The sequence below is a fragment of the Notolepis coatsorum genome (assembly GCF_963971535.1).
Source record: "Notolepis coatsorum genome assembly, chromosome: 14".
Lineage (NCBI taxonomy): Eukaryota > Metazoa > Chordata > Actinopteri > Aulopiformes > Paralepididae > Notolepis > Notolepis coatsorum.
This window is the reverse complement of record NC_140178.1, coordinates 105,015,152-105,042,322: the sequence shown is the minus strand read 5'-3', so window position 1 is coordinate 105,042,322 and position 27,171 is coordinate 105,015,152. Positions and strand designations below refer to the sequence as shown.

The 27,171-nt window shown below is 48.1% G+C and overlaps 1 protein-coding gene across 1 annotated transcript in view; it reads left to right on the top strand.

Moving 5' to 3' along the window:
* Positions 1 to 27,171, top strand: part of LOC311240686 (alpha-1,6-mannosylglycoprotein 6-beta-N-acetylglucosaminyltransferase B-like) — a gene marked incomplete at both ends in the record, with an annotated part of 501,846 nt that overhangs the window by 128,484 nt on the left and 346,191 nt on the right. The window contains one exon of the mRNA XM_084329259.1: positions 21,134 to 21,281. Within this exon, the coding sequence (XP_084185385.1) occupies positions 21,134 to 21,281 (148 nt within the window). The remainder of the gene's footprint in view (positions 1 to 21,133; positions 21,282 to 27,171) is intronic.

Below are 27,171 nucleotides of genomic sequence, written 5' to 3'. Positions count from 1 at the left end.
CAGAGTATCTTGCTAAAAACACACTTGAGTAAAAGTTTAAACATTTTTACTTTTAAATGTACTTAGTACTAAAAAGTAAAAGTACATTTTTATTTCTGACTGTTTATTCTCCTGATTGCAGATGTTTAATCAAAGATCCCCGCTTTCTAGTCTTGCACAAGGACCAATCAGCATCGGTATGGGGGGGTTAATTTTTCATTGATGGGGATTTGATTGGCTGTTTTTAAATAAAGCGCTGACGCAGGATTAATAACGTTAACGTTAGTTTGGCCAGAGAAACAAATATAGTAATTCAAATTGTAGGTATGTTTTTTTTCTCTGAAATGTAATTGAGTAAAAGTACAAGTATACAAACCTAATAATACTCAAGTAAAGTACAAATCCCCCAAAACAGTTTCCAAAATTGTAACAAGGTACAATTACTCAAGTACTTTACACCCCTGAGCAGGTGTAGGCAGAGCGACGCGGAAGCCACGGAGGTAACGGTTGGGCTTGAGAACAATGCGCTGTTTTCCTGTGTAACACAACCTGTTTTATCCACAAAACAAAGATTGTTTCAGTGGAGGCTGGCAAGGCCACTTAACTCCACCACCACCTTGTATCATCCACTCTTGAAAGTTTACATATGATAGCATGCACAATAATGCTGTATATACGTTAATATATTCTTACTGTATATATATCTATCCACATCTGTCTCTATATACCTGCATATATTCCTTTTTACGTATCTATACTAAATCTATCTACTATATCTATATTTGTCTTACTGTTCTTACTGTTACATTTGCACTCTGGTTGGATGCCAAACTTATTTTCATTGTACTGTACTGTACATTTGAATTGAATAGAATCTAAAATAATCTTATTATAAGACGAGGTACGTCACATTTGATTATTCTTAAAAGATCATCATGCACCTACATGTACAAAACTGCTTAACTATAGTACAATGAGATGTCTAGTGTCTACCTTCCTAATAAAGTGCGATATCTGGCGTCTACCTTCTTAGTACAGTGAGACGTCTCATGTCTACCTTCTTAGTACAGTGAGACGTCTGGTGTCTACCTTCTTAGTACAGTGAGACATCTGGTGTCTACCTTCTTAGTACAGTGAGACATCTGGTGTCTACCTTCTTAGTACAGTGAGACATCTGGTGTCTACCTTCTTAGTACAGTGAGACATCTGGTGTCTACCTTCTTAGTACAGTGAGACATCTGGTGTCTACCTTCTTAGTACAGTGAGACGTCTGGTGTCTACCTTCTTAGTACAGTGAGACGTCTCATGTCTACCTTCTTAGTACAGTGAGACGTCTGGACGTCTGACCTTCTTACTACAGTGAGACGTCTGGTGTCTACCTTCTTAGTACAGTGAGATGGCTGATGTCTACCTTCTTAGTACAGTGAGACGTCTGGTGTCTACCTTCTTAGTAGAGTGAGATGGCTGATGTCTACCTTCTTAGTACAGTGAGACGTCTGGTGTCGACCTTCCTACTACAGTGAACCATAATCGCTGTCTAATGTATGAAACACTGAACTTGCCCTCTCCCACTGTAAGAAGACAGCACCACTGGTTACAATTTATTTTTAAATGTTCATTTTAATTATCCGCAACATCTAAAACGATACTTTGCTCACTCTTCCAATTATTATTTAAGGTATTCTAGCCAACTCTATTTTTCCTGTACACTTTTAACACTCTCAAAAGCAACAGCCAAGAAAGACTTTTTATTCAAAGCCCATTCTGATTGGAATAATCGACCTGTCAATTGGCAGTATTAGAGGGTGGGAGAAGCTGGCGGGGTGGGTCCGGGTCGTTGTAAACAGCGACTCCTACAGTTCGGTCGGGGCGCCTGCTAAGCACGGATAGGACTTGAGTGGGATAGTGTGATCCTTCCACACGCTACGCCCTCTCAATGAGAATCCGCGCTGCCAGGTGAAAAGAAGCGGTTGATTGGCTGGACGTGTGTCGGAGGAAGCACGTGATAGCCTCCACTCTCCCAGACCGACTGTGGGGGGTAAGTGCGCAGCGACCAGGAAGGGGATTGGGAATTGGCATAACGACTAACATTGGGATGGGAGACAATCGGAGGGAAAATGGAGGGGGAAAAAAAAAAAAAAAAAAAAAAAAAAAAAAAAAGGGAATAATCGAATCGATCGAATGGAATACTCGTTCCATTTCATATTTAAATGTATTTAAAAAGGCGCTGTCTTCTTACTATCAAAGTACATGTACATGTTTTTTGTTTATCATTTATATACTGCATACTATCATGACATTCATGACTAATCTCTTCCGAAGTAACGATCCATTCCTATCCTTGCTTGATTTGCGTTTTGTTTGTCCTGTTTATTTTGTGATATCGTATGTTGGTTTACTGGTTTTCTAATGTTATTTCTTAGTTTTTGTAAATGTTGTTGTTGTAGATTCTGTTTTGATGTCTAATGTTTGTTTGTTTGTTTGTTTTTTGAAAATGTGCATACATTGTATTGTGTTAGGAGCCCCTCCAAAACCAGACGCTACAGTACATCTCAAGGGGTTATTCCGAATAAAGAATTTCAATACATCTGGCGTCTACCTTCCTAGTACAGTGAGACGTCAGGCATCAGTGGTGTATGGCGTGTGTGGATGGGTGACGTGTGGGGCGGATCAATTAAAACAAACCAATTAAAAGGGGGCGACAGTGGCTCAGGAGATAGAGCAGTCATCTGGTAATCCGGAGGTTCCCGGGTTAGATTCCCGCTCCTCCCGGGCAGCGTGTGTCGAAGTGTCCTAGAGCAAGACACTTAACCCCTAACTGCTCCCGATGAGCAGGTTGGCACCTTGCATGAGTCGCCTCCGCCGTCGGTGTGTGAATGTGTGCGTGAATGGGTAAAATGTGAGGAACAAATTGTAAAGCGCTTTGGATAAAAGCTATATAAAACGCACCATTTAAAAGAAAAGGCCACAAGGAAGTCCTGGCTACTCAGCAAACAACAGAGACCCAACTCCCAGGACAGCAGCCATTGTATACTCCTCCTTGTTAGGGTATAGCGTCAACTTGAGCCCAAGAGCATAACACAGGGGAGAGGAGAATGAGGCGGTTTAGGTTCTTTAATTATTAGATACCAAAGCAGACAGGGTAAAATAATCAGAATGTGCGACAGGTGCGAGCAGGGTCACTCCTCGCGTTTCTCAGGAAACGTCCAGGCTGGTGGGGACTCAGGAAAACAGCGTAGACCGGGCAGTAGGCGATCCTGGGCACAGGGAGACAGGGTTAGGGCAAGGCAGGGAAACAGACAGAGAAGCAAGTATTGATTTATTGATTGAAAACTTTATTAACAGATTGCAGAATGGGTACAGTACAGTACAGCTCAATACATACAATTGTTAAGGGGATGCAGACCAGAGAAAGACTTTCGTCTTGTTTACATCAGGGTCCCCCATTTTCAATTCATCATAAAATACATGACATACAGATAGACAGTACTGCTACATCTATACATTTATGACATACCAGATTTGCAAATACAGTACTGTTTGTGATACAAAAAGAGTCCAGAAAAGAGAGTATATACATTTGACGTAGAAACTGTACATTGGAGGAGGTTGGGTAGGTGGGGTGGGGTTGAGTGGGGGGGGGGGGGGGGGGGGGGTGGGGGGGGACTGTACATTGTAGGTTACGTCCTCGTACCAAGGTAGGTGTAGCAACACTCGGACGAGGAGTGGCAGGAAAAAGCAGGTCTCATATCCAGGGCTGGTGATGATCTGACGAATCTCAGGTGTGTAGACTGATGATCCTGCGTGACAGCGTGTGGAAGCAGCAGGGACAGGAAGGTGCCCATATAAGGGCCGTGGAAGCAGCAGGGGAGAGGTCCTGGCTGTGATTGTAACACTCCTCAGCCAGGCGTACAAACCACCTAGACCAGACTAGAGCACTAAAGAGAGACAGAAACAGAGGGCCGTCGCACTTCCTAGTGGACACTACAGTCGTTCAATTTCCGTTTCCCGAGCCTCATGCTCGATGCTGAGTCGCCCCACACACACACATGCACACACACACACACACACGCACACACACACACACACCACGGGGGGAACATAGAGTAGACCTGAAGAAGTGCCGGCCGATCAATTTCCCCCTAATCAGGGATTTTCCCCCTTGATTAAGCACTCGTCCCTGATTCGGTTTCTTCTCTGTGGTGTAATAACACATTGCCGGCTTTTTTCCTTTTTTTTCTCTCGACAAAGGTGACTTTCTCCCGGACAGTGACAAATTAACTGTGACAGTGGAGGAAAGTGAGTTTGCACACAATGCAGTTCTGTTTCGTTATGGCTTCGCTCAGCACCAGTTGCACTGTACTTCACTTCGTGCACGAGCACTGAATAAAAAATTCCACCATGTACCTTTACATCCCAACATTCGTCTGACCACACCCCCATCCGCTTACCTTCATAAGCAGGTGTGTGGTCACCTACTCGCCTCCTTCTTCACTTTCACCACAAGGAAGTGCCTTCGGTCAGATCCCCACTTGACGAGGTTGTGAGCTGAAGAAAGTTGAGACGTGTTTACATTGTGCTTATTTTTTTCTTCTCTCATATATTCGATAGAAGGACCTAAGTCATAATGTCTACTCCGGAGAGTCGTGTTCGCAGCGCCACTCTCCACCAGCGGTTCTCCATTTCCGCCTCCGTCGTACGTCCTGGAGCGGGGCTGTTGCCTCTCTCGTGGTTGACAGCCACGCCCGGTAGGCGTCCGATGGGTAGTTTGCCTCTTCAAGGAGCTGGTGCACCAGTGCCGTCGCCTATGCGATGGCCTGGTTCTGGCTCTGGTTCCTCTGTTTCCGAGGAATCGTCCGCTGTTGGGCGGCCGGTTCCTTTGGTTGCAGGGGATTTGAGACGCAAACTTTTTGCGTCGGCTCGCTCCCGTCGCAAGATGGTGGCTTGCAGACGCGAACGGCTCGGGTTTGGTGAGTTGCTGGAGCCCAGTGAGGATGCGTCGGTCTCTACATGCCTGATGGAAACAGAGGATTACATGGTAGAGGCGGACGGGTTCTTATTTGAAGGCCCGGTGGAGACAGGTATCCCGCCCGTCCAGGTAACACTGGAGGGGGGTGAGATGTCTCCTTGGGGCGCCTCGTTTGAAGACGTTGGAAAAGAACCTCTGACTCGTCGGCGGGATGCCCTGCTATCAGCCACATCGGAGTGTGGCTCCTTGACCAGTGGAAGCCTGCTGTATGTGAGGGATGCGGGCTCGGTGGAGGAAAGTCTGCAGGGGGAACTGCAGGCTTTGTTTCCCGAGCTCATGGCGGTGGCGGCAGTCGCAAACGGCGTGCCGCTGCCGCAGCCACTGCCTGTTCCTGTCCCTGATGATCTCATAGGTAATTTATGGCAGCGTCGCCCGGTGAGAGGGGTGGACGTTGTCTACCCATTTTTCCCCTCAATGGGGGCCTATGTTCGTCAGGGCCAGGCGGTGTCCCACATCATAGGCCTCACCCCCGCCTACATACAAGTTACGCGGGTGGCGGGTTTGGTCGACGGTATGAGGGAGGGCGTGCCGCGGCTTGATAGGCCGATGGCCGCGCTCCTCTGTCTGGAGGTGGTGTGGGAGCCGTTACAGAAGCCGGTTCCTCAAGGGAAATCGGCGAGGCGGTTGGCATACTGGAGCGACTAGTCATTTATCTCCGGAACACAATCTCTAGCTGCCGCGTCTAACATTGCGCAGCTGGCAAGATTCATGGATATTCCGGGATATTGACGGGCGGCATGGAGCAAAGTGATGTACAACATGACCAGCTCTCCCAGGCGGCAGGAGCTATCCTGCATCTGACTCAGCTGCAGGCCATAGCCGCTGGGAAAGTGCGCGCCCTGGCAACTCTGAACCAGCGCCACCTTTGGCTGGAGCAGGCACGTGTGCCGGAGAAGAAGAGGCTTCCACTTCGGACGGCACCCCTCTCCGATGCTGGACTATTCGGGAATGCCCTGCAGTTGATGACCTCGACGTGCAGAGAGATGCAGGAGGAGCGCTCCGTGCTCCAACCTCATTTTCCCCCTCCCGATGTCGCCGGTGGAGTCAGACGGCTGCCACGTCGTCGAGCGTCTTCCGCCGTGGCTGCTGCTGCCACCACCGCCACTGCTGGCCAGGAGGAGAGAGGGCGCCTCCGCTACAGCCGGCCCATCTACGCCCGGACGTGACGGTAGGGACCGTTGAGACCAGCCGCCGATTGCTTACCGTCCCTCCGGTGCTCCCCGGGGTGGCAAATCCCGAGCGGCTCGAGGCGGCAGGCGCCGCTAGACCCAGTGACTTTTTTCCCCTGCGGTCCCCTCTGTTTTCCCTTCCCGGCCTTACCATATGATTTGTTCAGAAATAAAAAGTCCCCTCTAAAGGGGGACTATATTTTTTGTTAACAAACTGTGTGTTTCTTCACCAAACATATGATGGGGTTGCAAAGTGTGAATCTTCACTAGTATGGGTTGATAGGAGGGTTACGTTCATGTTAAGAGCTTAAGCAAGGTCTGCAGCCTACACTCGGTTGAAAAAGGGTTTTTTCTACCTCGGCCTGAGTCTCCACATAAAGGTAGAGGTTACTTGTATGTTCTGTTGCTTACACAAGTAATGTTGAGCTACAGCACTGTTGTGTTGGTTGCAGTAATGCTCGTATGAACACGTACCACGGCTCAGCCGTTATCGCTCTCTCTATCAGTGTTTTTCTATGTTCAACATGGATGCAGGTGTAGGATTCACACACACGCGCGACTTGGTTTTGTTGTAAACCCTGTTCACAGTTGTCTGTGGTTAGCATGCATTGTATTAGCTTGTGCTATTCATTAGCATTGCTACTAAAGGTATCGTGTGCTAAAGTTGTTGTTGTATGCAAGGGAAGGGCTTGTGAGGGGGTACCGAATAAACCCCTTCTTCCCTCTTCTGATTGGTCAGGGGGTTTATTCATCTCTTGTCAGGGCCAAGCCGTTAGGCGACTTGGCAGGGAGGGGGGGGGGGGGAAGGGTTTCCCTGACTCTGCTCCTATTAAACAGGCGTTGAGTGTTGGGTTTCCCCCCGTCATAGCACACGTCACTACGCACGTTGCTGTTGACGATGGCTTCCGTGAGTTAGACCTGTATGTGCGGTCTGTTGTTGTCAAAGTGTCGGGATAGAGCGTGGGTTCCACTACGCGCGATATATGTGTAACTTGAGTCGGTTGGTCACATGACTCAAGATTGCCATGACTTTTTCACTCTATGACTCACGTGGGGAGTCTCTCTGGGGAGTTCCGTCTAATCCTCTGTGGTGGGGGTGACTGGATATAAAAATGTGAACGGTTTTTATCCTCAGCTGTGTCAAATGGGATTCATGTCAGTCGGTGCTTCTTTTCTTTTTAATAAAAGAGTGTGGAGTATAGGAAGCACCACACCCTTCTTGTCGTTCTCCCAGGCGCCTTGAGGATTCAATGAAGGGTCTAAATTAGCCTGTTCATTGATGTGGTTGTGTCCAGACGCATGCATGGTGCTAGCTCGGGGTGTTTCTGATAAGAATCATGCGGGTAGCTAGTACGCCTTGGTTGCTTGTTGTTAAAACAGCGTTTTTATGGGATGGGATGGAGGTTTTGTCCTCTTCCGAGAACCTGTTACTGGTTCTCGACGGATTCTCGTTCATATCTGGGGGATGTTAACGGAATAGATCAGAACATAGGTAGAGGGGTCTCACACCCTTGGGGTGGGCCACCGAGCACGGTTCACACCGGCCCATCTGGGTGGCGCCCTCTTTTCATGTTTTTTGATCGACACGCATATCTGCCCCTTCTCCCGGAGTAGGCATGTCGGCGTGGTTAGGGCACGGGACTGGTTCTGGTCACGCTGGTCCAGGTCAGTTAACCCGTTGTCCGCCGGGGATGCAGATCTGCTGTTCTGGTACCCTGAGGGACTTGGGCTTTTTTCAGGGGGAAAAATGCGGGGTCGGCCCGGGGTATCACAAGGTTAGGCGTTATGGAGACCCTTGTTGGGTACTTTTTTGTACCTGGCACTATCATAAGGGGCTGGTTCTCTTTTCTTCGCTCCTCTCTCGCGCATGGCTCTTGAGGGGTTATAGGAACAACCACCGCATATGGTACCAAGGGGGTGGTTGATTCCCTGGTGTGTTGGAGCAGAGTCAACTCCCGGGTTACCCGGTTGAGTGTGCCCCTGCACGTTCATGACGTCTGCCAATCATGTCAGCCTTCTCTGCCTCGACCCCTCTGGGTGTTTTTTTTTTAATGGAGGCTTTGTCATGGTGATCAACAACGCCAGCATACGCCCCTTCCGCCGGGGGGGCTGTTTTCAGCTGACTCCTTTGGCGCCTGTCTCGTCCGCAGTGCTCCAGGCTCAGGTTACAGCCTGCTGCCTGGTTTCCCCGGTGCGCTGCCTGCTTCCGTTGGTTAACCTTTTGATTGCTTACGGCCATGCTGACTGCCTGTTCTGCAGGGTCAGTGTGCCAGGCGGTGTGCTATTGCTCTTGGAGGGGCCTTATCCGAATACGCTGGCGATGTGGGGGGCGGTGTCACTAAGTAACCACCTGGTGGGGTCTTGATGCCTGGCGTCATTGACCTCTCCAGGCCCCCTTCTTCCAGGGGATCCAGTCCCTTCAGTGGGGCTGGGTCTTCCTTCGCGCTCCGCTGCTACGGCCTTGCCACGGGGTTGGGGTTGCTCTTAACCCTGTGATTTTGGGGGCAAAATCGTTCGTTCCCTGGTGGCATGCGGGTTGTGCGTGTGTGTAGTCGTGGGGTCAAGCCACGGTCTGCTCACCCTGTGCGTTGAGTTGCTTTAGTTCCTCTTCGCACGGTCGTATCCGTCTCCCTCCCGTAAGCCTCCAATAGGGGGGGTATCCTCCATTAGGGAGGGTCGGGGGGCTCGGTCCTCCCCGGTCTGATGGTTGTGGGGGGCCTCAGCGGGGTACATTTGTCGGGCTATGGCTCCCGCTCAGCTCCTGTTGTGCAACTGGTGCTGAGCGAAGCCATAACGAAACAGAACGTAAGGTTATGTATATAACCAAGTTCTGTGAGTTATGGTGCGCTCACACCAGGACGCCGCTGCGGCCCTTGATCTCGCCTTATGGTGAAAGTTTGGGAAGGAGGCGAGTAGGTGACCACACACCTGCTTATGAAGGTAAGCGGATGGGGGTGTGGTCAGACGAATGTTGGGATGTAAAGGTACATGGTGGACTTTTTTATTCAGTGCTCGTGCACGAAGTGAAGTACAGTGCAACTGGTGCTGAGCCCACCATAACTCACAGAACTTGGTTATATACATAACCTTATGTTTTCTAAAGCCCTAATGCGAGAGAACACACTAGGAGGTGAGGCTCTATTGCACTACTCCCACCCCACCCCACCCCCCCCACCCCTCGCTGCTCAGCTTCCATGTGTTATGGTTTGACACCGACCCCAAACGCAACGACACAAGAGAGTAGGATTCAGAGTTGCCAAAAACAAGGGCTTGTTTATTAAGACTAAATAAACAGCACAGACTTGGAAGAGTTCAAACAAAGACTGGAATACAAGCAAGGATGAATGTTGCTGCTCTGCAGCTTCTCCCGGGATGGTAGTCAGGGGAAGCAGACGCTGACGTCAGAGCCGCTCTGCAGACTTCTCTCGGCAGAATCTCCGAGGTGGTTGCGGGACCGAGAGAGAGAGAGGGAGCGAGTTAACTCAGAGTGCAGGTGGAACAGAGCAGGTGAACAGGAGAGGTGACTTGTACCCGAAAACAGAGTTATCCAAGTGACTGAATCTTCGGTGTAAATACACACTGTGAGTAACGTTCCAAACACAATCCCAAGTGATAGATATCTTCGGTGCAAAATAAACACTGTGAGCGAAGTCCCAAAACATAAATCCAATGTGATAATATCTTCGGTGTGTAAACACACAGTGGGAGATGTTAGGCCAAAATATTATCCCAATGAAACAATCCAAAAAGGCTAAACGCTGGGTGAGTGACTGTTTGATAAAAAGCTGGAAATCTTCAGTGTTATATAAACACACGAAAAACGGAATTGGATCAAAGACAGTCATAAAAAACTCACCCAGGCGTTGTGCGTAAAGAGCGTTGGAACAGAATGGAGCGAGCGCGTCGCCTCGGGGAAAGGGTGTCCAAGAGGAATGCTTCTTGAATATCCTGGAGGCAAAGCACAGGGAAACAACAGCAGGCAGCAGGAACGGCGAATGCAACTGAAATATCAAAATGATCCAACAAAACTTGAATGGGGAAACGGGGTATAAATAATACGGGAATGCTTAATTGACAAGCAGTGACAGCTGAGGGATGTGATTGATAAGCGTGTGGACGGGGGAGAACCAATCAACGACGTCTCTGGGAAGAAGCGTGTGAATAGGGGAATGAATTGATTAACAGAAAACAAATGGAAACAGAGCGAGTAGGCTTAAAGGAACAGAGCGAGTAAGTGAGCAAAGGACAAAAACCTCACAGTACCCCCCCCTCCACGGGAGCCACCCGGCGACCAGGCCGACCCGGCTCGTCAGGATGGGCACGATGGAAGTCAGTGATCAAGCCGGGATCCACGATGAGCTGCCGGGAGACCCAGCTACGCTCCTCAGGGCCGTAACCCTCCCAGTCCACCAGGTATTGGAACCCCCGGCCCCGCCGACGAACGCCCATCAACCGGCGGACCTGCCACTGGGGGTGACCATCCACCAACACGGGAGGCGGAGGATCAGGAGCTGGAGGCATAAGGGGACTGAGGGAGACGGGCTTAACCCGGGAGACATGGAACACAGGGTGAATGTGCATGGACGCAGGAAGTTTCAGGCGTAGGGCCGCCGGACTGAGTACCTTCAGGACCTCGAAAGGTCCGACGAAACGGGGGTTGAGCTTCTTGGCTGAGGACCGAAGCGGGAGGTCCCTTGCGGAGAGCCACACCCTCTGCCCAGGGAGGTAAGTCGGCGCAGGAACCCGGCGCTGGTCGGCACCACGACAGGCGCGCTCAGATGTCCGGAGCAGCGCGGTCCTGGTGATCTCCCAAACTCGTCGGCAGCGGTCGAGGTGGTCCTGCACGGAGGGAACTGCCACTTCCGCCTCCTGTGCGGGGAAAAGAGGGGGTTGGTAGCCCAGGGAAACCTCAAATGGTGATAGGCCGGTGGCGGAACTGACCATTGAATTGATGGAGTATTCAACCCAGGGAAGGAAACGGCTCCAGGATGCCGGTCTCTCGGCTGCCACACACCGAAGAGCTGACTCCACGCTCTGGTTCATCCTCTCCGTCTGTCCGTTAGTCTGGGGATGATAACCAGAGGAAAGACTGACCGTCGCCCCCAATCCCTTGCAAAAGGCCCGCCATACCTGGGAGGTGAACTGGGGCCCCCGGTCAGAGACGATGTCCTGGGGAAACCCATGAAGGCGGAACACATGGTGAGTCAGGAGGTCCGCCGTCTCGGCCGCCAAGGGAAGCTTGGAAAGGGCCACGAGGTGAACCCCCTTGCTGAATCGATCCACCACGGTCAGAAGGCAAGTGTTCCCCTGGGAGGAGGGAAGACCTGTGACGAAGTCTAGCGCCACATGTGACCAAGGACGGCTTGGAACGGGAAGTGGCTGTAAGAGCCCGGAGGGTGCCTGGTGTGAGGCCTTGCTGCGGGCACAGACCGCGCAGGCCAATACGAACTCCTTGACGTCGTTCCGCATGGTGGGCCACCAGAAACGATGAGCCAGGAAGGAGAACGTGCGATGGACGCCAGGGTGGCAGGCGAACCGGCTGGTATGGCCCCAAAGCAGTACCCGGGACCGGGCAGAGTCGGGGACGAAGAGACGATGAATAGGAACGTTGCTTGGAGCGCGCTGGAAGCGTAGGGCACGTCTAACCACACCCTCGATGTCCAAGGTGATGGCTCCAACCACTCGGGCCTCCGGGAGGATGGGAGTAGGGTCCTCAGAGGGTGGATCCCCCTTGGAGTGTAACCGGGACAGGGAGTCGGCCTTCGTGTTGCGGGAACCGGGGCGGAAGGTCAGCGAGAAGTCGAACCGACTGAGGAAACTGGCCCATCTCGCCTGCCGACCGTTGAGGCGCCTGGAAGCGCGGATGAACGTCAGATTCTTGTGGTCCGTCCAGATGGTAAAAGGCTCCTCGGCTCCCTCTAGCCAATGACGCCACTCCTCCAACGCAGCCACGACCGCCAGCAGCTCCCGATTGCCGGTGTCGTAGTTCCTCTCGGCAGGGAGGAAACGACGCGAGTAGAAGGCGCACGGATGCACCTTCTGGTCCGAAAGAGAACGTTGGGATAGGACAGCGCCCAGTCCAGTATCCGAGGTGTCCACCTCCACAATGAACTGTCTCTTGGGGTCAGGGTGGAGCAGGATAGGGGCGGAAGTGAACCTCTTCTTGAGGGAGCGGAACGCAGCACATGCCGCTGGGGACCAGTCGAACGGCAGAGCGGGGGAGGTCAGTTTGGTAAGTGGCTCCGCCACTTGACTGTAGTTCCGGATGAACCTTCGGTAGAAGTTGGCGAACCCGAGGAAACTCTGTAACTCCTTCCGAGTGGTGGTTTCAGGCCAATCCTCCACAGCTTGGATCTTGCGAGGATCCGCTCGGGTCAAGCCCTTCTCAACGATGAAGCCCAGGTAGTCGACGGAGTCGGAGTGGAAACGGCACTTCTCCGCCTTGACGAAGAGCCGATTGTGGAGGAGGCGCTCCAGCACACGGCGGACATGCTGGATGTGTTCCTCGAGGGTCCTGGAGAAGATGAGGATGTCGTCCAGGTACACCACCACGAACACCTCCAGCATGTCACGAAGGACGTCGTTCATGAGTGCCTGGAATACCGCCGGGGCGTTGGTGAGGCCGAACGGCATCACTAGGTACTCGTAGTGGCCCCTGGGGGTCTTGAAGGCGGTCTTCCACTCATCGCCCTCACGGATACGGACAAGATGGTAGGCACTCCGGAGGTCCAGCTTGGTGAAGACGGAGGCCTGGGTCAGTGGCTCGAAGGTGGAGTTCATGAGAGGTAGCGGGTACTTGTTCTTGATGGTGATCTCGTTGAGCTGGCGATAGTCGATGCAGGGTCGCAGGTCCCCATCCTTCTTACCAACAAAGAATAAACCGGCCGCCACCGGGGAGGAGGAAGGCCGAATGAGTCCTGCTTCCAATGACTCAGAGATGTAGAGATCCATCGCCTTCTTCTCCGGAACGGTCAGACTGTAGAGGCGGCTGCCGGGAAGGGGAGCCCCTTGGCGGAGGTCGATGGCGCAGTCATAGGGGCGGTGAGGTGGAAGGGCCTGAGCCCTGGATTTACTGAAAACCTCCAAGAGGTCGTGGTACTCGGGAGGTATGGACGAGAGGTCCGGAGGCGACTCACCAGCGGGCCTCCGGGGCGGGGGACAGGACGCCGCCTGCAGACACAGGGCGTGACAGGAGGAGCTCCAGCCCTTGATGGTACCGGAGGACCAGGCGATGTGGGGCTCGTGCAGCGCGAGCCAGGGCCTACCCAGGACCACCGGGACAAGGGGGGATTGGGTGATGAGGAACTGGATTCTCTCGACGTGGTTCCCAGCGATGGTCAGCACGACTGGGCCGGTGCGTTGAGAGATGTCGGCCAGGCGGTGTTGGTCCAACGAAAAGATCTCCAAGGGCCTCACAAGGTCCTCAAGTGGAATGTTGGCTCGGGTAGCAAACTCGAAGTCGAGGAAATTCTCGTCTGCCCCAGAGTCGATGAGGGCCTCCACCGTGGCTCGTTGGTCCCCCCAGGCCAGGGTGACGCTCATCAGATGGTCAGGTGGTGCGCGGCTCTGGGAATGGGAAAAACGGCTCACCAGGATTTCCCGGGGTCTCGGCGAGCCTGATCTTTTGGCCGGGTGGGGCAGTCGGCGATTCGGTGTCCCTCCCTTCCGCAGTAGAGGCAGAGACCGGACCTGAGCCTTGCCTCACGCTCCGCCTGGCTCAGACGAGAGCGTCCCAGCTGCATGGGTTCCTCCTCGCGAGCCGAACGGGAGGACCCGCTACCACCAGTTGTGTTGAGGACAGGGCGTCCAGGAGTGACGTCATGCGTCCGGGGAATCCGGGGTACCTCAGGAGGTAACAGTCGGGTCCTCTCGCGCCTTCTCTCCTGGAGGCGTCCGTCGATGCGGATGACGAGGCTAAACAGGTCCTCGAGGGAGTCGGGCACCTCCCGGGTAGCGAGCTGGTCCCGGACTGCGTCACTGAGCCCCCTCAAGAAGGTTAGGCGAAGTGCAGGGTCGTTCCATCCACTCTCCACCGCCGCCAGTCGGAACTCCAGGACGTAGTCAATTACCCTGCCGCTCCCCTGTCGGAAGGTCCCCAACCAGGCTCCAGGGTCCAGACCTCGGGCTGGATGGTGGAACACTCTGCGGAGCTCCGCCACGAAGTCTGGATAGGAGAAAACAAAATCTGCATCCATTGCCCAGGAGGAAGTGACCCACTGGGCAGCCTGGCCTGAAAGCAAGTTCGTCATATAGGCCACTTGGGACCCTCTAGAAGTAAAACGGCTTGGTTGATGACGGAAAACCAACTCACATTGCATGATGAATGTGGCACACTCCTCGGGATTGCCGTCGAACAGCCGTGGGACGGAGAGACGGGGTTCCCGAGGTGCGGGATCTGCTGGGGCTGCGGGGAATGCTCCTGAAGGATGTGAGGGAAGTAAAGCATTAACGGTGTCGCTCAGCGAGTGAAGCTGAACGAGAATACCAGATTGTTGTCCCGCCAGAGCGGCCAGTGACTCTTGAATAGGCAGGACCTGTTCCCTGAGATCCTGCACCGCAGCCGCAGCCCTCTCTAGTTGGTGGCTGTGATCCCTGGTCAACTCGACTTGATTAGCAAGTGCGGTTCTGACCCTCTCTGTGTCGGCTGGGGTCGTCATTTTGGTTGGATCGTAATGTTATGGTTTGACACCGACCCCAAACGCAACGACACAAGAGAGTAGGATTCAGAGTTGCCAAAAACAAGGGCTTGTTTATTAAGACTAAATAAACAGCACAGACTTGGAAGAGTTCAAACAAAGACTGGAATACAAGCAAGGATGAATGTTGCTGCTCTGCAGCTTCTCCCGGGATGGTAGTCAGGGGAAGCAGACGCTGACGTCAGAGCCGCTCTGCAGACTTCTCTCGGCAGAATCTCCGAGGTGGTTGCGGGACCGAGAGAGAGAGAGGGAGCGAGTTAACTCAGAGTGCAGGTGGAACAGAGCAGGTGAACAGGAGAGGTGACTTGTACCCGAAAACAGAGTTATCCAAGTGACTGAATCTTCGGTGTAAATACACACTGTGAGTAACGTTCCAAACACAATCCCAAGTGATAGATATCTTCGGTGCAAAATAAACACTGTGAGCGAAGTCCCAAAACATAAATCCAATGTGATAATATCTTCGGTGTGTAAACACACAGTGGGAGATGTTAGGCCAAAATATTATCCCAATGAAACAATCCAAAAAGGCTAAACGCTGGGTGAGTGACTGTCTGATAAAAAGCTGGAAATCTTCAGTGTTATATAAACACACGAAAAACGGAATTGGATCAAAGACAGTCATAAAAAACTCACCCAGGCGTTGTGCGTAAAGAGCGTTGGAACAGAATGGAGCGAGCGCGTCGCCTCGGGGAAAGGGTGTCCAAGAGGAATGCTTCTTGAATATCCTGGAGGCAAAGCACAGGGAAACAACAGCAGGCAGCAGGAACGGCGAATGCAACTGAAATATCAAAATGATCCAACAAAACTTGAATGGGGAAACGGGGTATAAATAATACGGGAATGCTTAATTGACAAGCAGTGACAGCTGAGGGATGTGATTGATAAGCGTGTGGACGGGGGAGAACCAATCAACGACGTCTCTGGGAAGAAGCGTGTGAATAGGGGAATGAATTGATTAACAGAAAACAAATGGAAACAGAGCGAGTAGGCTTAAAGGAACAGAGCGAGTAAGTGAGCAAAGGACAAAAACCTCACACCATGTTTCACAACAGTTCAGTGTGTAGATCAGCAGGAAGGGTACAACTCTTTCATCTGAGTAACAGTGTTGAAACTTGAGTGCTGCAGTGTTGAGTGCATAGTAGTAGAGACATATTAGTATATTAGGAGGGTTAACCTTTCTTTCTTTCTTTCTTTCTTTCTTTCTTTCTTTCTTTCTTTCTTTCTTTCTTTCTTTCTTTCTTTCTTTCTTTCTTTCTTTCTTTCTTTCTTTCTTTCTTTCTTTCTTTCAGTTCAGTTCAGTTCAGTTCAGTTCAGTTCAGTTCAGTACATTTTTATTTTGGATATTGGACACATAACAATGATAATTTCATAAACCGTCAACGTTTTACCAGCTGCTATTGCAGCATTGTCCAATTGTCTGAAAAGGGAGAAGCACTAGGCCCTGAAGGTTTATTTATTATTATTATGTTTACATTTACATACATGCATTACTATACACTATACAAATATATACCTGCACATGTCTACATACACACCTACCCTCTTTCTTTCTTTCTTTCTCTTTCTTTCTTTCTTTCTTTCTTTCTTTCTTTCTTTCTTTCTTTCTTTCTTTCTTTCTTTCTTTCTTTCTTTCTTTCTTTCTTTCTTTCTTTCTTTCTTTCTTTCTTTCTTTCTTTCTTTCTTTCCACTGTCATACAAAACAAACAACCTATTTATTTAACACATACAATGTATGAATCTCTGACTTGGATGCTTTGTCATGTTTTTGTTTTTGTTGTTTTTTAATAACACAGCTCGTTAAGAGCTTAGACCATATTGTGATGGCAGAAACCGGGGCAGAGGTCACAAGGTCACCCAGTTTTGACCTTTGTGTGTGTATGCTTTTTTTTTTATTGACCAGGTGAACACTAACACTATTGTTTATTGTAAGACAGACAGAGACAGATAGAAAGGCGGACAGAGACAGACAGAGATAGAATACAGACATAGAGACTTGTATGTAAATATGTTGAAAGTTGGCTGTGGATGTCAAAAAGTTAATAGACATTGTTGGTAATTCCACCCTGTTAGGGTCCTTTCCACCCTGTTAGTCACCTTTTATTTATAAATAACTTAACAATTATGTTAAATGTTTTACATGTTTTATGTTAATTTGCACAGTTGAAAAGGATCAACAGCATACATGTTTTTTATTAGGCAAGATTGTTTAATTATTTACCCTTTGGGGTAAATTGGGTTCATACATGTGATTGTTCTGAATAATAAACACATGTTCTACTCCATAAACACCATTGTTTATGTTTTGGAAGTTGGTGGGATCGACCAGCTGTTCATCAATAAATGTTTTAACCAAAAATCAATTGTGAGCTTGGAGAATGACCTGACAGAGAGGCAGAGTCACAAGGTTGTTGTGAAGTCTATTGAGTACATAGCAGAATATTTACGTTTGAATGGCACATACACAATAAATTAATATTCACCCCCCATCCTTTCGAAAAAGTAATGTACAGCCTGTTTAGCTTCTGTTGTTAGCTGTCCATATGTCAACTGTGGTGGAAACAAAGTCTACCTATCAGAGTGTGGCCTTCAAATGAGCTTCCATCATATTCTCTCTCTCATAGCCTGCAAACGTCTTTCTCTGTTGGCAGTTTGACGTTGTTCTTTGAGGGCATTTTCTCTATGATGCGTCAAAATGAGGGAGTCAATGGTGGAACTATAAACATCTCTTTGTTATGATATACCCAGAGCTTCTTCAAACCTTCTCCACTCACGGGTGGTGTTTGGCCTGATCTTAGATCCAATTTACTAAGTAACGTGTTACCGTCCAACACTGTTCGTCACATCATCCGTACCTTTCACAAGCATGAAAGAGTGAAATGATTTTGTCGTGGTTCCTTGGCCCTTGCGGAATCAATAAAAAACCGGATAAAACCGGTCTGGACCTCCGTACCGAGAAGACTGAAGGGTTTTCAGACGTGACAATCCATACTAGGAAAACAAGTACAAGAAGCCTTGGGAAGGATAATTAAAAGATGTAACGATTTAGAAAAGAGAAGCTCCAGATAAATGTCCTTCTTTTGCTTTTCTCACTGCCTTTTTCTCTCTCTCTGTTAACACCTTCATTCAGTCTCTACCTCTACAGCCTTGCTACAGAGGTCAAGCCTGCCGCTGTTCTCTCACACCAGTGTTGTAGTCCAGTCACTCATAGGCAGCGGGTGAGCCGAACATTAGGTGCGGCTATAGTTGCAAGTCGCGCGGAGCGCACACAATGTTTTCTTTTTTGCTTGCGCACGCTGCGTGCACCTGCAAACGGTGCTGTCCATGGTTCTGAATTCATACAATACACACACCCACTAGGACTAGGCTACTACAGCGAGCCACCACTAATTTAATATAGTGCAAATTAAGTGTTCAAATGAAGGCATCCAATATGATTAGTAGAAAAGACTCACGTACATCCAAAGTATAGTCACGGGTGCTTGACTCAAATAGATATGTAAAGTTGTGGGGGGAAAAAAGTCAGCAAACCGTCTGCAGTGTTTAATATACTTGGGAACACTGCAGACGGTGTGCTGACTTTTTTTCCACAACTATCCAATATGATTAACCATTGTCTTACCTTAATGCATCAAAATGCGACATTTCGTCTTGGCATCAATGATCTTTTCTGCTTTGAGTTTGTCTGTGAGAACACTTTCAATGTGAAGCAGACTCAGAGGGGACTGTATCTCCTGGTGCACATTGTTGTTCTTAGCCAGTTTCGGATGCGCCTCATTGCTGAGAAAGACCGTTCACAAGTTGCGGTGCCGACAGCGATGAAGGAAACGTTTTTCGTCATTTAGATCTCATCATGCTTTGAAAACAATGTTGTACATACAGTAGCTCTAAAAAGTGTCCACGATTTGATGAACTCTGACTCTCATCATTCCCTCGTAGAGCAAGCCCTTGTATGCCATGATAAAGCAGCATACAATAGACCGGCAAGGGGGCACATGTGCGCAACGACCAGGAAGGGGAGGGGGGAATTGGCATTGGCAATGACTAAATTGGGATGGGAGGAAAATACAAGAAAAATAGGAGGAGAAAAAGTGGATAAAAAGAAAATGTATTATGTTTTGCTGCGGGATCAGAATGTGATTGGCTACATTATTTAACCTAAGCCTACCCATAATCACCAGATTGTCACCAGGGGGCTGCAGCGACAACACACACACACACACACACAATTTTTTTTATTGTTATTATTATTATTTGTATTAGAAATGTTTTCCTCTGTGAACAATGAATGAATGAATGAATTATTTTATTTCGAATGTTTACAAATAAATAAACAAACAAATAATTTTTCGAACATTTTCACAAATAAACAAACGAAAAGGATAGGTTTGAAGCCGAATGCTTATAGAGCAACCTACCCCTAATTCAAAAAACAAATTCAAAAAAGTTAAAGTTTTCAAAATATAACAAACAAAAAAATAAATCAACAATCAAAAATCAACAAAAACCGATCCAGAAAAGAACAAAAAAAGTTAAAGTTTGCAAGATAAAACAAACTGAAAAGAACATAAGCCAACATAGGAAAATCTAAATTTCATCTGCAATACCAGAGTTTCATGGTAGAATATTTTTTTTTAAACAGATTGTAGGTTAAATTTTACTATAAGATTCTAGAACCCTGTTTTTAAACATATTTTTAAACTTAAAAATACTCCTGCTGTTTTTTATTTCATCCGGTATATTGTTCCAGAGTTTCACTCCTTTAACTGACACAGACATACTTTTAAGTGTGGTTCGAGCTCTAGGCTGTTTCAAATTGAGTGTTCTTCTTAAATTATACGTCACCTCTCGTTCTTTAAACAAAATTTGTAAATGACATGGCAGTTGATAACTTCTAGCTTTAAAAACTATCTAAAATCTCATGCTGTCTCATCTCTCTGTGTGTGGCTGCAGTGCTGGGCGGCGTGGAGTCCTACAACACTGTCTCATGCTGTCTCGTCTCTCTGTGTGTGTGGCTGCAGTGGTGGGCGGCGTGGAGTCCTACAACACTGTCTCATGCTGTCTCGTCTCTCTGTGTGTGTGGCTGCAGTGGTGGGCGGCGTGGAGTCCTACAACACTGTCTCATGCTGTCTCGTCTCTCTGTGTGGCTGCAGTGGTGGGCGGCGTGGAGTCCTACAACACTGTCTCATGCTGTCTCGTCTCTCTGTGTGTGTGGCTGCAGTGGTGGGCGGCGTGGAGTCCTACAACACTGTCTCATGCTGTCTCGTCTCTCTGTGTGTGTGGCTGCAGTGGTGGGCGGCGTGGAGTCCTACAACACTGTCTCATGCTGTCTCGTCTCTCTGTGTGTGTGGCTGCAGTGGTGGGCGGCGTGGAGTCCTACAACACTGTCTCATGCTGTCTCGTCTCTCTGTGTGTGTGGCTGCAGTGCTGGGCGGCGTGGAGTCCTACAACACTGTCTCATGCTGTCTCGTCTCTCTGTGTGTGTGGCTGCAGTGCTGGGCGGCGTGGAGTCCTACAACACTGTCTCATGCTGTCTCGTCTCTCTGTGTGTGTGGCTGCAGTGCTGGGCGGCGTGGAGTCCTACAACACTGTCTCATGCTGTCTCGTCTCTCTGTGTGTGTGGCTGCAGTGGTGGGCGGCGTGGAGTCCTACAACACTGTCTCATGCTGTCTCGTCTCTCTGTGTGTGTGGCTGCAGTGGTGGGCGGCGTGGAGTCCTACAACACTGTCTCATGCTGTCTCGTCTCTCTGTGTGGCTGCAGTGCTGGGCAGCTCCAAGGCAGCTCTACACATTTTAAAAAGCCTTTATTTAATGGCTCACATTATTTAGATAATTTAAAAGAAACCGACATGTTTTGGCCTACATACTGTAGGGCCTTCATCAGGGTATATATAACTAAGACCAAACAAAACTCTGACTGATATAGATAATCCAGAACTCTGGGAGAGTCTAATTACAATGAGAGACAGCTGGTGCTAAACGAATGGAGGCACAGCATAATACATAACATGACATAGTTAGAAGGGGTCAGCAAAGACACAATCCACTTAATGGTAGGCTATGTCAAAAAAGATATCACTGTGGAAGGAATATACAATAATACTAAATATATATAAAATAAAAGATGAATACATTATATATGTATATATACACACTCAAAGTATTGAATCAATATAAGGAAATGAGTCAAATCGAACATAGAATAGAAAAAAGTGGAGTCCTACAACACTGTCTCGTCTCTTTGTCTCTTGTGGCTGCAGTGCTGGGCGGCGTGGAGTCCCGCGGGGTCCTGCGGAAGATCAGCGACATGCTGGAGGTCATCCTGAAGAGAATGGACGCGCTGCCTAAGCCGGGGAACACCAGCGAGGAGGCCCACAGGCTGGAGGAGCTCAGCTCAGCCCTGGACAGGTACAGAGCCACTGACACACACATTCACACACCACCGGGCCATTTTCAGCGTTAATACCGTGCTCAGGTTGGGATTCGGTGGGAACAGGGTGGAAAGGAATCCCAACATGAGCATGACGTAAGAGCTAAAATGGCCACCTCTATGAAGACGGCATGATTTAAAGGTCCCCTGTCTTATAAATGGCCTTTTCCAGTGTTTATCATTGTTTTCTAGCAATGGGGGTTTGTATTAATGGGGTCTGTGTCTCTAATTCTCATTTTGTCTCATCAGTCTAGTCTCGAGTTCATGAGATCCTCCCTCACTCAACTAAGCCATTCTGATTTGACTGTTTTGCTGACGTGAATAAGGCACTGGTTGTAGTCACCGCCCACAATCAACAATTCGCTCAACAACAGAGCGAGTGGAATTACTGACACTTCCTCAAACGGGTTGACGTGCGCTCTATATTTCTCTCGGTCTGCCAGTGCACACTGTGGGTGACTGTCACTCAAAGCGCTTATGGGCGGAGCCCAGCCCAAAACAGCTTGAAATCTTGAAGTGGAAAAATGCTGCTTTAGAGTACTTGATTAGAAATACAAAACAATGAATTTTTTGGAAAAAAAAAATTACAGATGTGTTCCATAGACTCACAGGAATTGTGTAAAGTTGCCCAAATAGTGAAAGGAACATGTCCCCTTAAAAAAATTAAATTCACTCACTCACTGGTGTTGCACGATTCATCTAATTGGAATTGCAATCATGATGTCAGACAATAATATCGTTATAATTTATATTATATATTATGGTATTATATACCGTTGGGTCACCTGATCCATGTAACCTCATACATTTTGTGTGCATGGATTACAAGATTTCAACTGATACATACAACTTTTTTCCTGATTGCTACAAACATAATACTGTTCAGACAGCACACAATTTATGTAATTAACACTTTAATCGCCGGAAACGCCGAAACTCGTCATTGCCCGCCATGCTCATTCTGCCGAAGACGCCGTAACACGTCTTTGATATAAATATTTCCAAAATCTGTGATCGAAATCATATTTCTCCTCCGGGGACCTGAGATATACTGCTGAGCTCCACTCAACTCTCTAACGGTTCAAGAGCGCCATCTGGTGGCCGCTCGGCAGATCGCCCAACAGGAAGTCATGTGGATGAAGTGGTGCTCACCCATATTTCGTCCGGGCACTCGCTATCATTAGCAGGACTCCATCTTGACACAGTGAACACCGATCGGTGCAAATAACTCGACAAACAACATGATTTGGACGTATATACTATTATACAACCTGGAGTTGAATCCGGTATTTATACATCCCATAATAGGAATATCTCTGCTCCACGCTCATCGTCCAACGGCGCGAGGAAGATACGGTAAGATCCAGCGTTATTTTCCAACGTGTTCTTTACTAACTGCTCTGATGATCATATCACCCACACTAGATGAATGATATAACGTTGCCCACAGAATTATAAACGACCCCCCGCCCATCCGGTCAACATCAGATGATACGTAGTAACTTCTAGAACCACGTCCAGTTGAAATTTTCTATCTCGCGCCGATTGCTATCAAACTGTATTTCATCATCAATATAATGCATTTGGAGCTATAAATCACGTTCTGGAGAAAGCTGCAGAAAACGATAAAAACATACTTATACTTTAGACCGTATTTTAGTATGAATATGTGAATGAAAAAGTATAACGTTGCTACACCATGAACAATAGATATAGGACATTGAATGTGCCATAATAATGTCAATTTAGCAATACAATTTAAAAAGTTATAGCCCTGCAAAGAAGGGGAACTTCTCCATAGACAAATAGAGCTGGCGTGGGATGGTAAATTCTGAATTTAACCATGGCGATCAAAGTGTTAAGACATTCACAGAAAAAAACACAAATGCATAGGTTTATAAAATAGGTGCTAAAAACACAGACAGGATTTTGTCAACAGTGAAAATAGATGATGGAATAACAACAGACTGGCTGCTGGTAGCACGGGTTGTTTGAGTAGGACACCATGGGGCGAGAATGGATTGCGCGGCACTAGTAGCACCGTTAACTGCGCACGATTTGCGAGCGGTATCTGCTCTGTCTTTGTGAGCCATTCACTAAGATATTGCGCGGATGAGATACTAGCGCAAACACGCCCATAGGTGTGCAATTTGCTCCTGATTTGCTCCAGCGCAGTTGGCTCGCGGAGCAGTTTGCACCTGATGGCGCTGTTAAACCCGAAATGAGGCATAGACATAACAGTATTTTTTAACCATTTGTATTCAGTTTATTTCATATTGTATTTCGTTTACTTCATAATGTATAGAGCTTGCTTAATTTGTATTTTCTTTTTTTTCACTTTTGTTTATTATACTTTTTTTTGAGGACATAGAAATTATAAGTATATGTCTGCATATATACATTATTGTATTGTCATTGTCCACATAGAACAGATAACAACATTAAACAGAAGACAAGAAAATAAAAAATAAAAAACAAGAAAAAAATAAAACAGAGTTCACAAGTAAATAATAATACAAACAAACACTGACTTGGTCACACGACAGTCGTCTCAAACGTATATACATAGTATATCAAATATATAGCACATGTTTAGGTACCCAAATATGCTTCTCCAATGTATATCCGATATATCAAATAACTCACGTTGAATTAACGTTCACACAGATGAATACCAACAAGCAGCATACAAATTGCTATTCTGGAATAGTATGGAACTGTACATCATCCACAAGTACAAGGAATGAACCCCACGTTTTCTTGAACATAGATGAAGAACCTCTCAGAGTGCATCTTATCTTTTCAAGTTTGATAAAGTATAGTATGTCTCTAATCCAGTGAAGGTGAGTGGGGGGAGCAGCGGACTTCCATTTAAACAGAATCAGCCGCCTGGCCAGTAGAGTGGTAAATGCCACAACGTGTGCTTTGTGCTTTGAAAGTGATAACATAGGTGGAGAGTATCCAAAAAGCGCTGTCAATACATTTGGTTCAAGATTTGTCTCAATACTTCCCGAGATGGTTTCAAAAATATTTGTCCAATACCTGTGCAAGGAGGGGCATGTCCAAAACATGTGAGTGTATGTGGCTGGGGCCGAATGACATCTATCACATATAGGATCGATATCTTCATACATTTTGGCTAATCTGACTTTCGTCAGGTGTACTCGATGAACAATTTTGCATTGTATCAGTGTTTCTTGCACAAATAGAAGAAGAATGTCAACCCAAATGTCATCCGAGATCTTCTCCTCTAAATCCTCCTCCCATTTACTTTTAATATTGTGTATTGTGGTGGGACATAAGGAGAGAATGAGATTGTATATGATGACAGACTACAAAGGCGCCTCCCTCAAACTGAACAGTGACATCTCCTTAGCAAATGACCTCAATACCTTCTATGCGAGGTTTGATGCTGGTAATAACAACACCAGCTCACAAGCCTCGGCAATGGGGGGGGGGGGGGGTCGGCTGCTGATGGAGGCACAGTGTTCAGGGTAACAGAGCATGAGGTGAGGCGGACCTTTAAAAAAGTGAATATCAGGAAGGCAGCAGGTCCAGACGGCATCCCCGGCCGCGTCCTAAAAGTCTGTGCCGACCAACTGGCCCCAGTATTCACTGACATATTTAACCTGTCCTTAGAACAGGCTGTCATCCCCACCTGCCTGAAGAAGTCCACTATTATCCCTGTACCCAAAAAATCCAAGCCTGCTTGCCTCAACGACTACCGCCCTGTAGCTCTCACCTCCATAGCCATGAAGTGCTTCGAGAAGCTAGTAAAGGGCTACATCTGCTCCTCCCTCCCCATCAACATGGACCCCCTGCAATTTGCATACCGCCCCAACAGGTCCACGGAGGACGCCATATCCCATGTGCTGCACACAGCAGCATCACACCTGGACAAGAGGCAGGGGAACTATGTGAGAATGCTATTCATCGACTACAGCTCGGCATTCAATACCATAGTCCCCTCCATACTCATAGCCAAGCTCAGGGACCTGGGCTTGGGCTATGACCTCTGCCAGTGGGTCTTGGACTTCCTGACTGGCAGACCCCAGGTGGTGAGAGCAGGCAACTGCACCTCCTCATCCATCACCCTCAACATAGGGGCCCCCCCGGGCTGTGTTCTGAGTCCCCTCCTCTACTCCCTGTACACACACGACTGTGTGGCTCAGCGGAGTAGCAATACAATCGTCAAATTTGCTGACGACACAGTGGTGGTGGGCCTGATCTCTGCCAACGACGAGAGGGCCTACCTGGAAGAGGTCAAGGTCCTGGCGGGATGGTGCCAGGAAAACAGCCTCTCCCTGAACGTCAGCAAAACAAAGGAGATGATTGTGGACTTCAGGAGGTCGGGGGTCAAGGACTACAGCCCCCTCAGCATCGACGGGGCACCGGTTGAGAGAGTCAACAGCTTTAAGTACCTCGGAGCCTACATATCCGAGGACTTGACATGGACCACACACATTAACAGTGTTGTGAAGAAGGCACGACAACGCCTCTACTTCCTCAGGCGCCTAAGGAAGTTCCAAGTCAGCCAGAAGATCCTTAAGAACTTCTACTCATGTACAATAGAGAGCATCTTGACCGGCAACATCACCTCCTGGTTTGGGAATAGCACTGCACAAGACCAAAGCAGACTACAAAGAGTGACACGTTCAGCCGAACGCACAATTGGAGGGGGGCTCCCCACCCTCCAGAACATTTACTACAAGCGTTGCAAGGGCAAGGCTAAGAGAATCATTAAAGACTCCAGTCACCCGAACAACTGCCTCTTTGAACTGCTGCCGTCAGGCAAGCGATACAGGAGTCTCAAGGCGAGCACAGAAAGACTCAGAAGAAGCTTCTATCCCCAGGCCATCAGGCTGCTAAACGAACAATGAATGAACACTACACAACAACAACCACCAAACGCACATAGCACACACATCCACACGCACACACTCACTTTAAACAAACACACTGTAGCACCCACTCCACACACTTATAGCACACACCCACTTTAAACAAACACACTGTAGCACCCACTCCCCACACTTTATATTTATGGATGAAGGATTGCACTACAACTCGTACACCTTACTGTAAATTGTACCTAAAACTGTACCTCATCCCATTTCTGCTTTGCACTAGATAGTACTGTACATTAGTACACTGCATAGTATTGTGTATTGTATATTATATGGTAACTCAGAACATTGTACATATGTCTATACCGAACACTGTGACCTCATTTTCTTCTTCTAAATTCATGCTATATTATGTTATTATGTTATTTGATACTATCTTGTCTAGCACAGTCTCTGGAGCGTAACAGTAAGAAGCATTTTGTATGAAAGTATTCTGTACTTCTGTATGACAACTATTAAAGAACTTGAACTATAGTCGATATCATGCCCTTGATGGAAGACATCGGGGTTAAAAAGGAGTCGATGGGTGTTACCTCTGGAATGTTGGGAAATATAGGGTTAATGCTACAGACATAGCTACGAATCTGTAGATACCGAAAGAAATGTCGGCTATGGATTGAATATTTCTCTGATAATTGCTGAAAGGAGGCAAAAACATTATCTATATACAGGTCACCTAGTGTGTTAATACCGAGTGAGGCCCATAAGGAGAATGCTCCATCCATCAATGAGGGGTGAAATAAAGGGTTAGCTGCTATCGGGGCCAAGTGGGATAGAGTTTTAAACCCAAAGTGGCGTCTGAATTGATTCCAAATTCTGAATGTAGTTTTAACGATTATATTTTTGAAGTAGGGGGCCAATGGAGAACTAATGAGGGCATGTATAAGACCGGTTAGTGAAGCAGGTTTGACAGATGAGGCTTCGATGTCAACCCACATAGGGCACACCAGAGGTTTGTCTG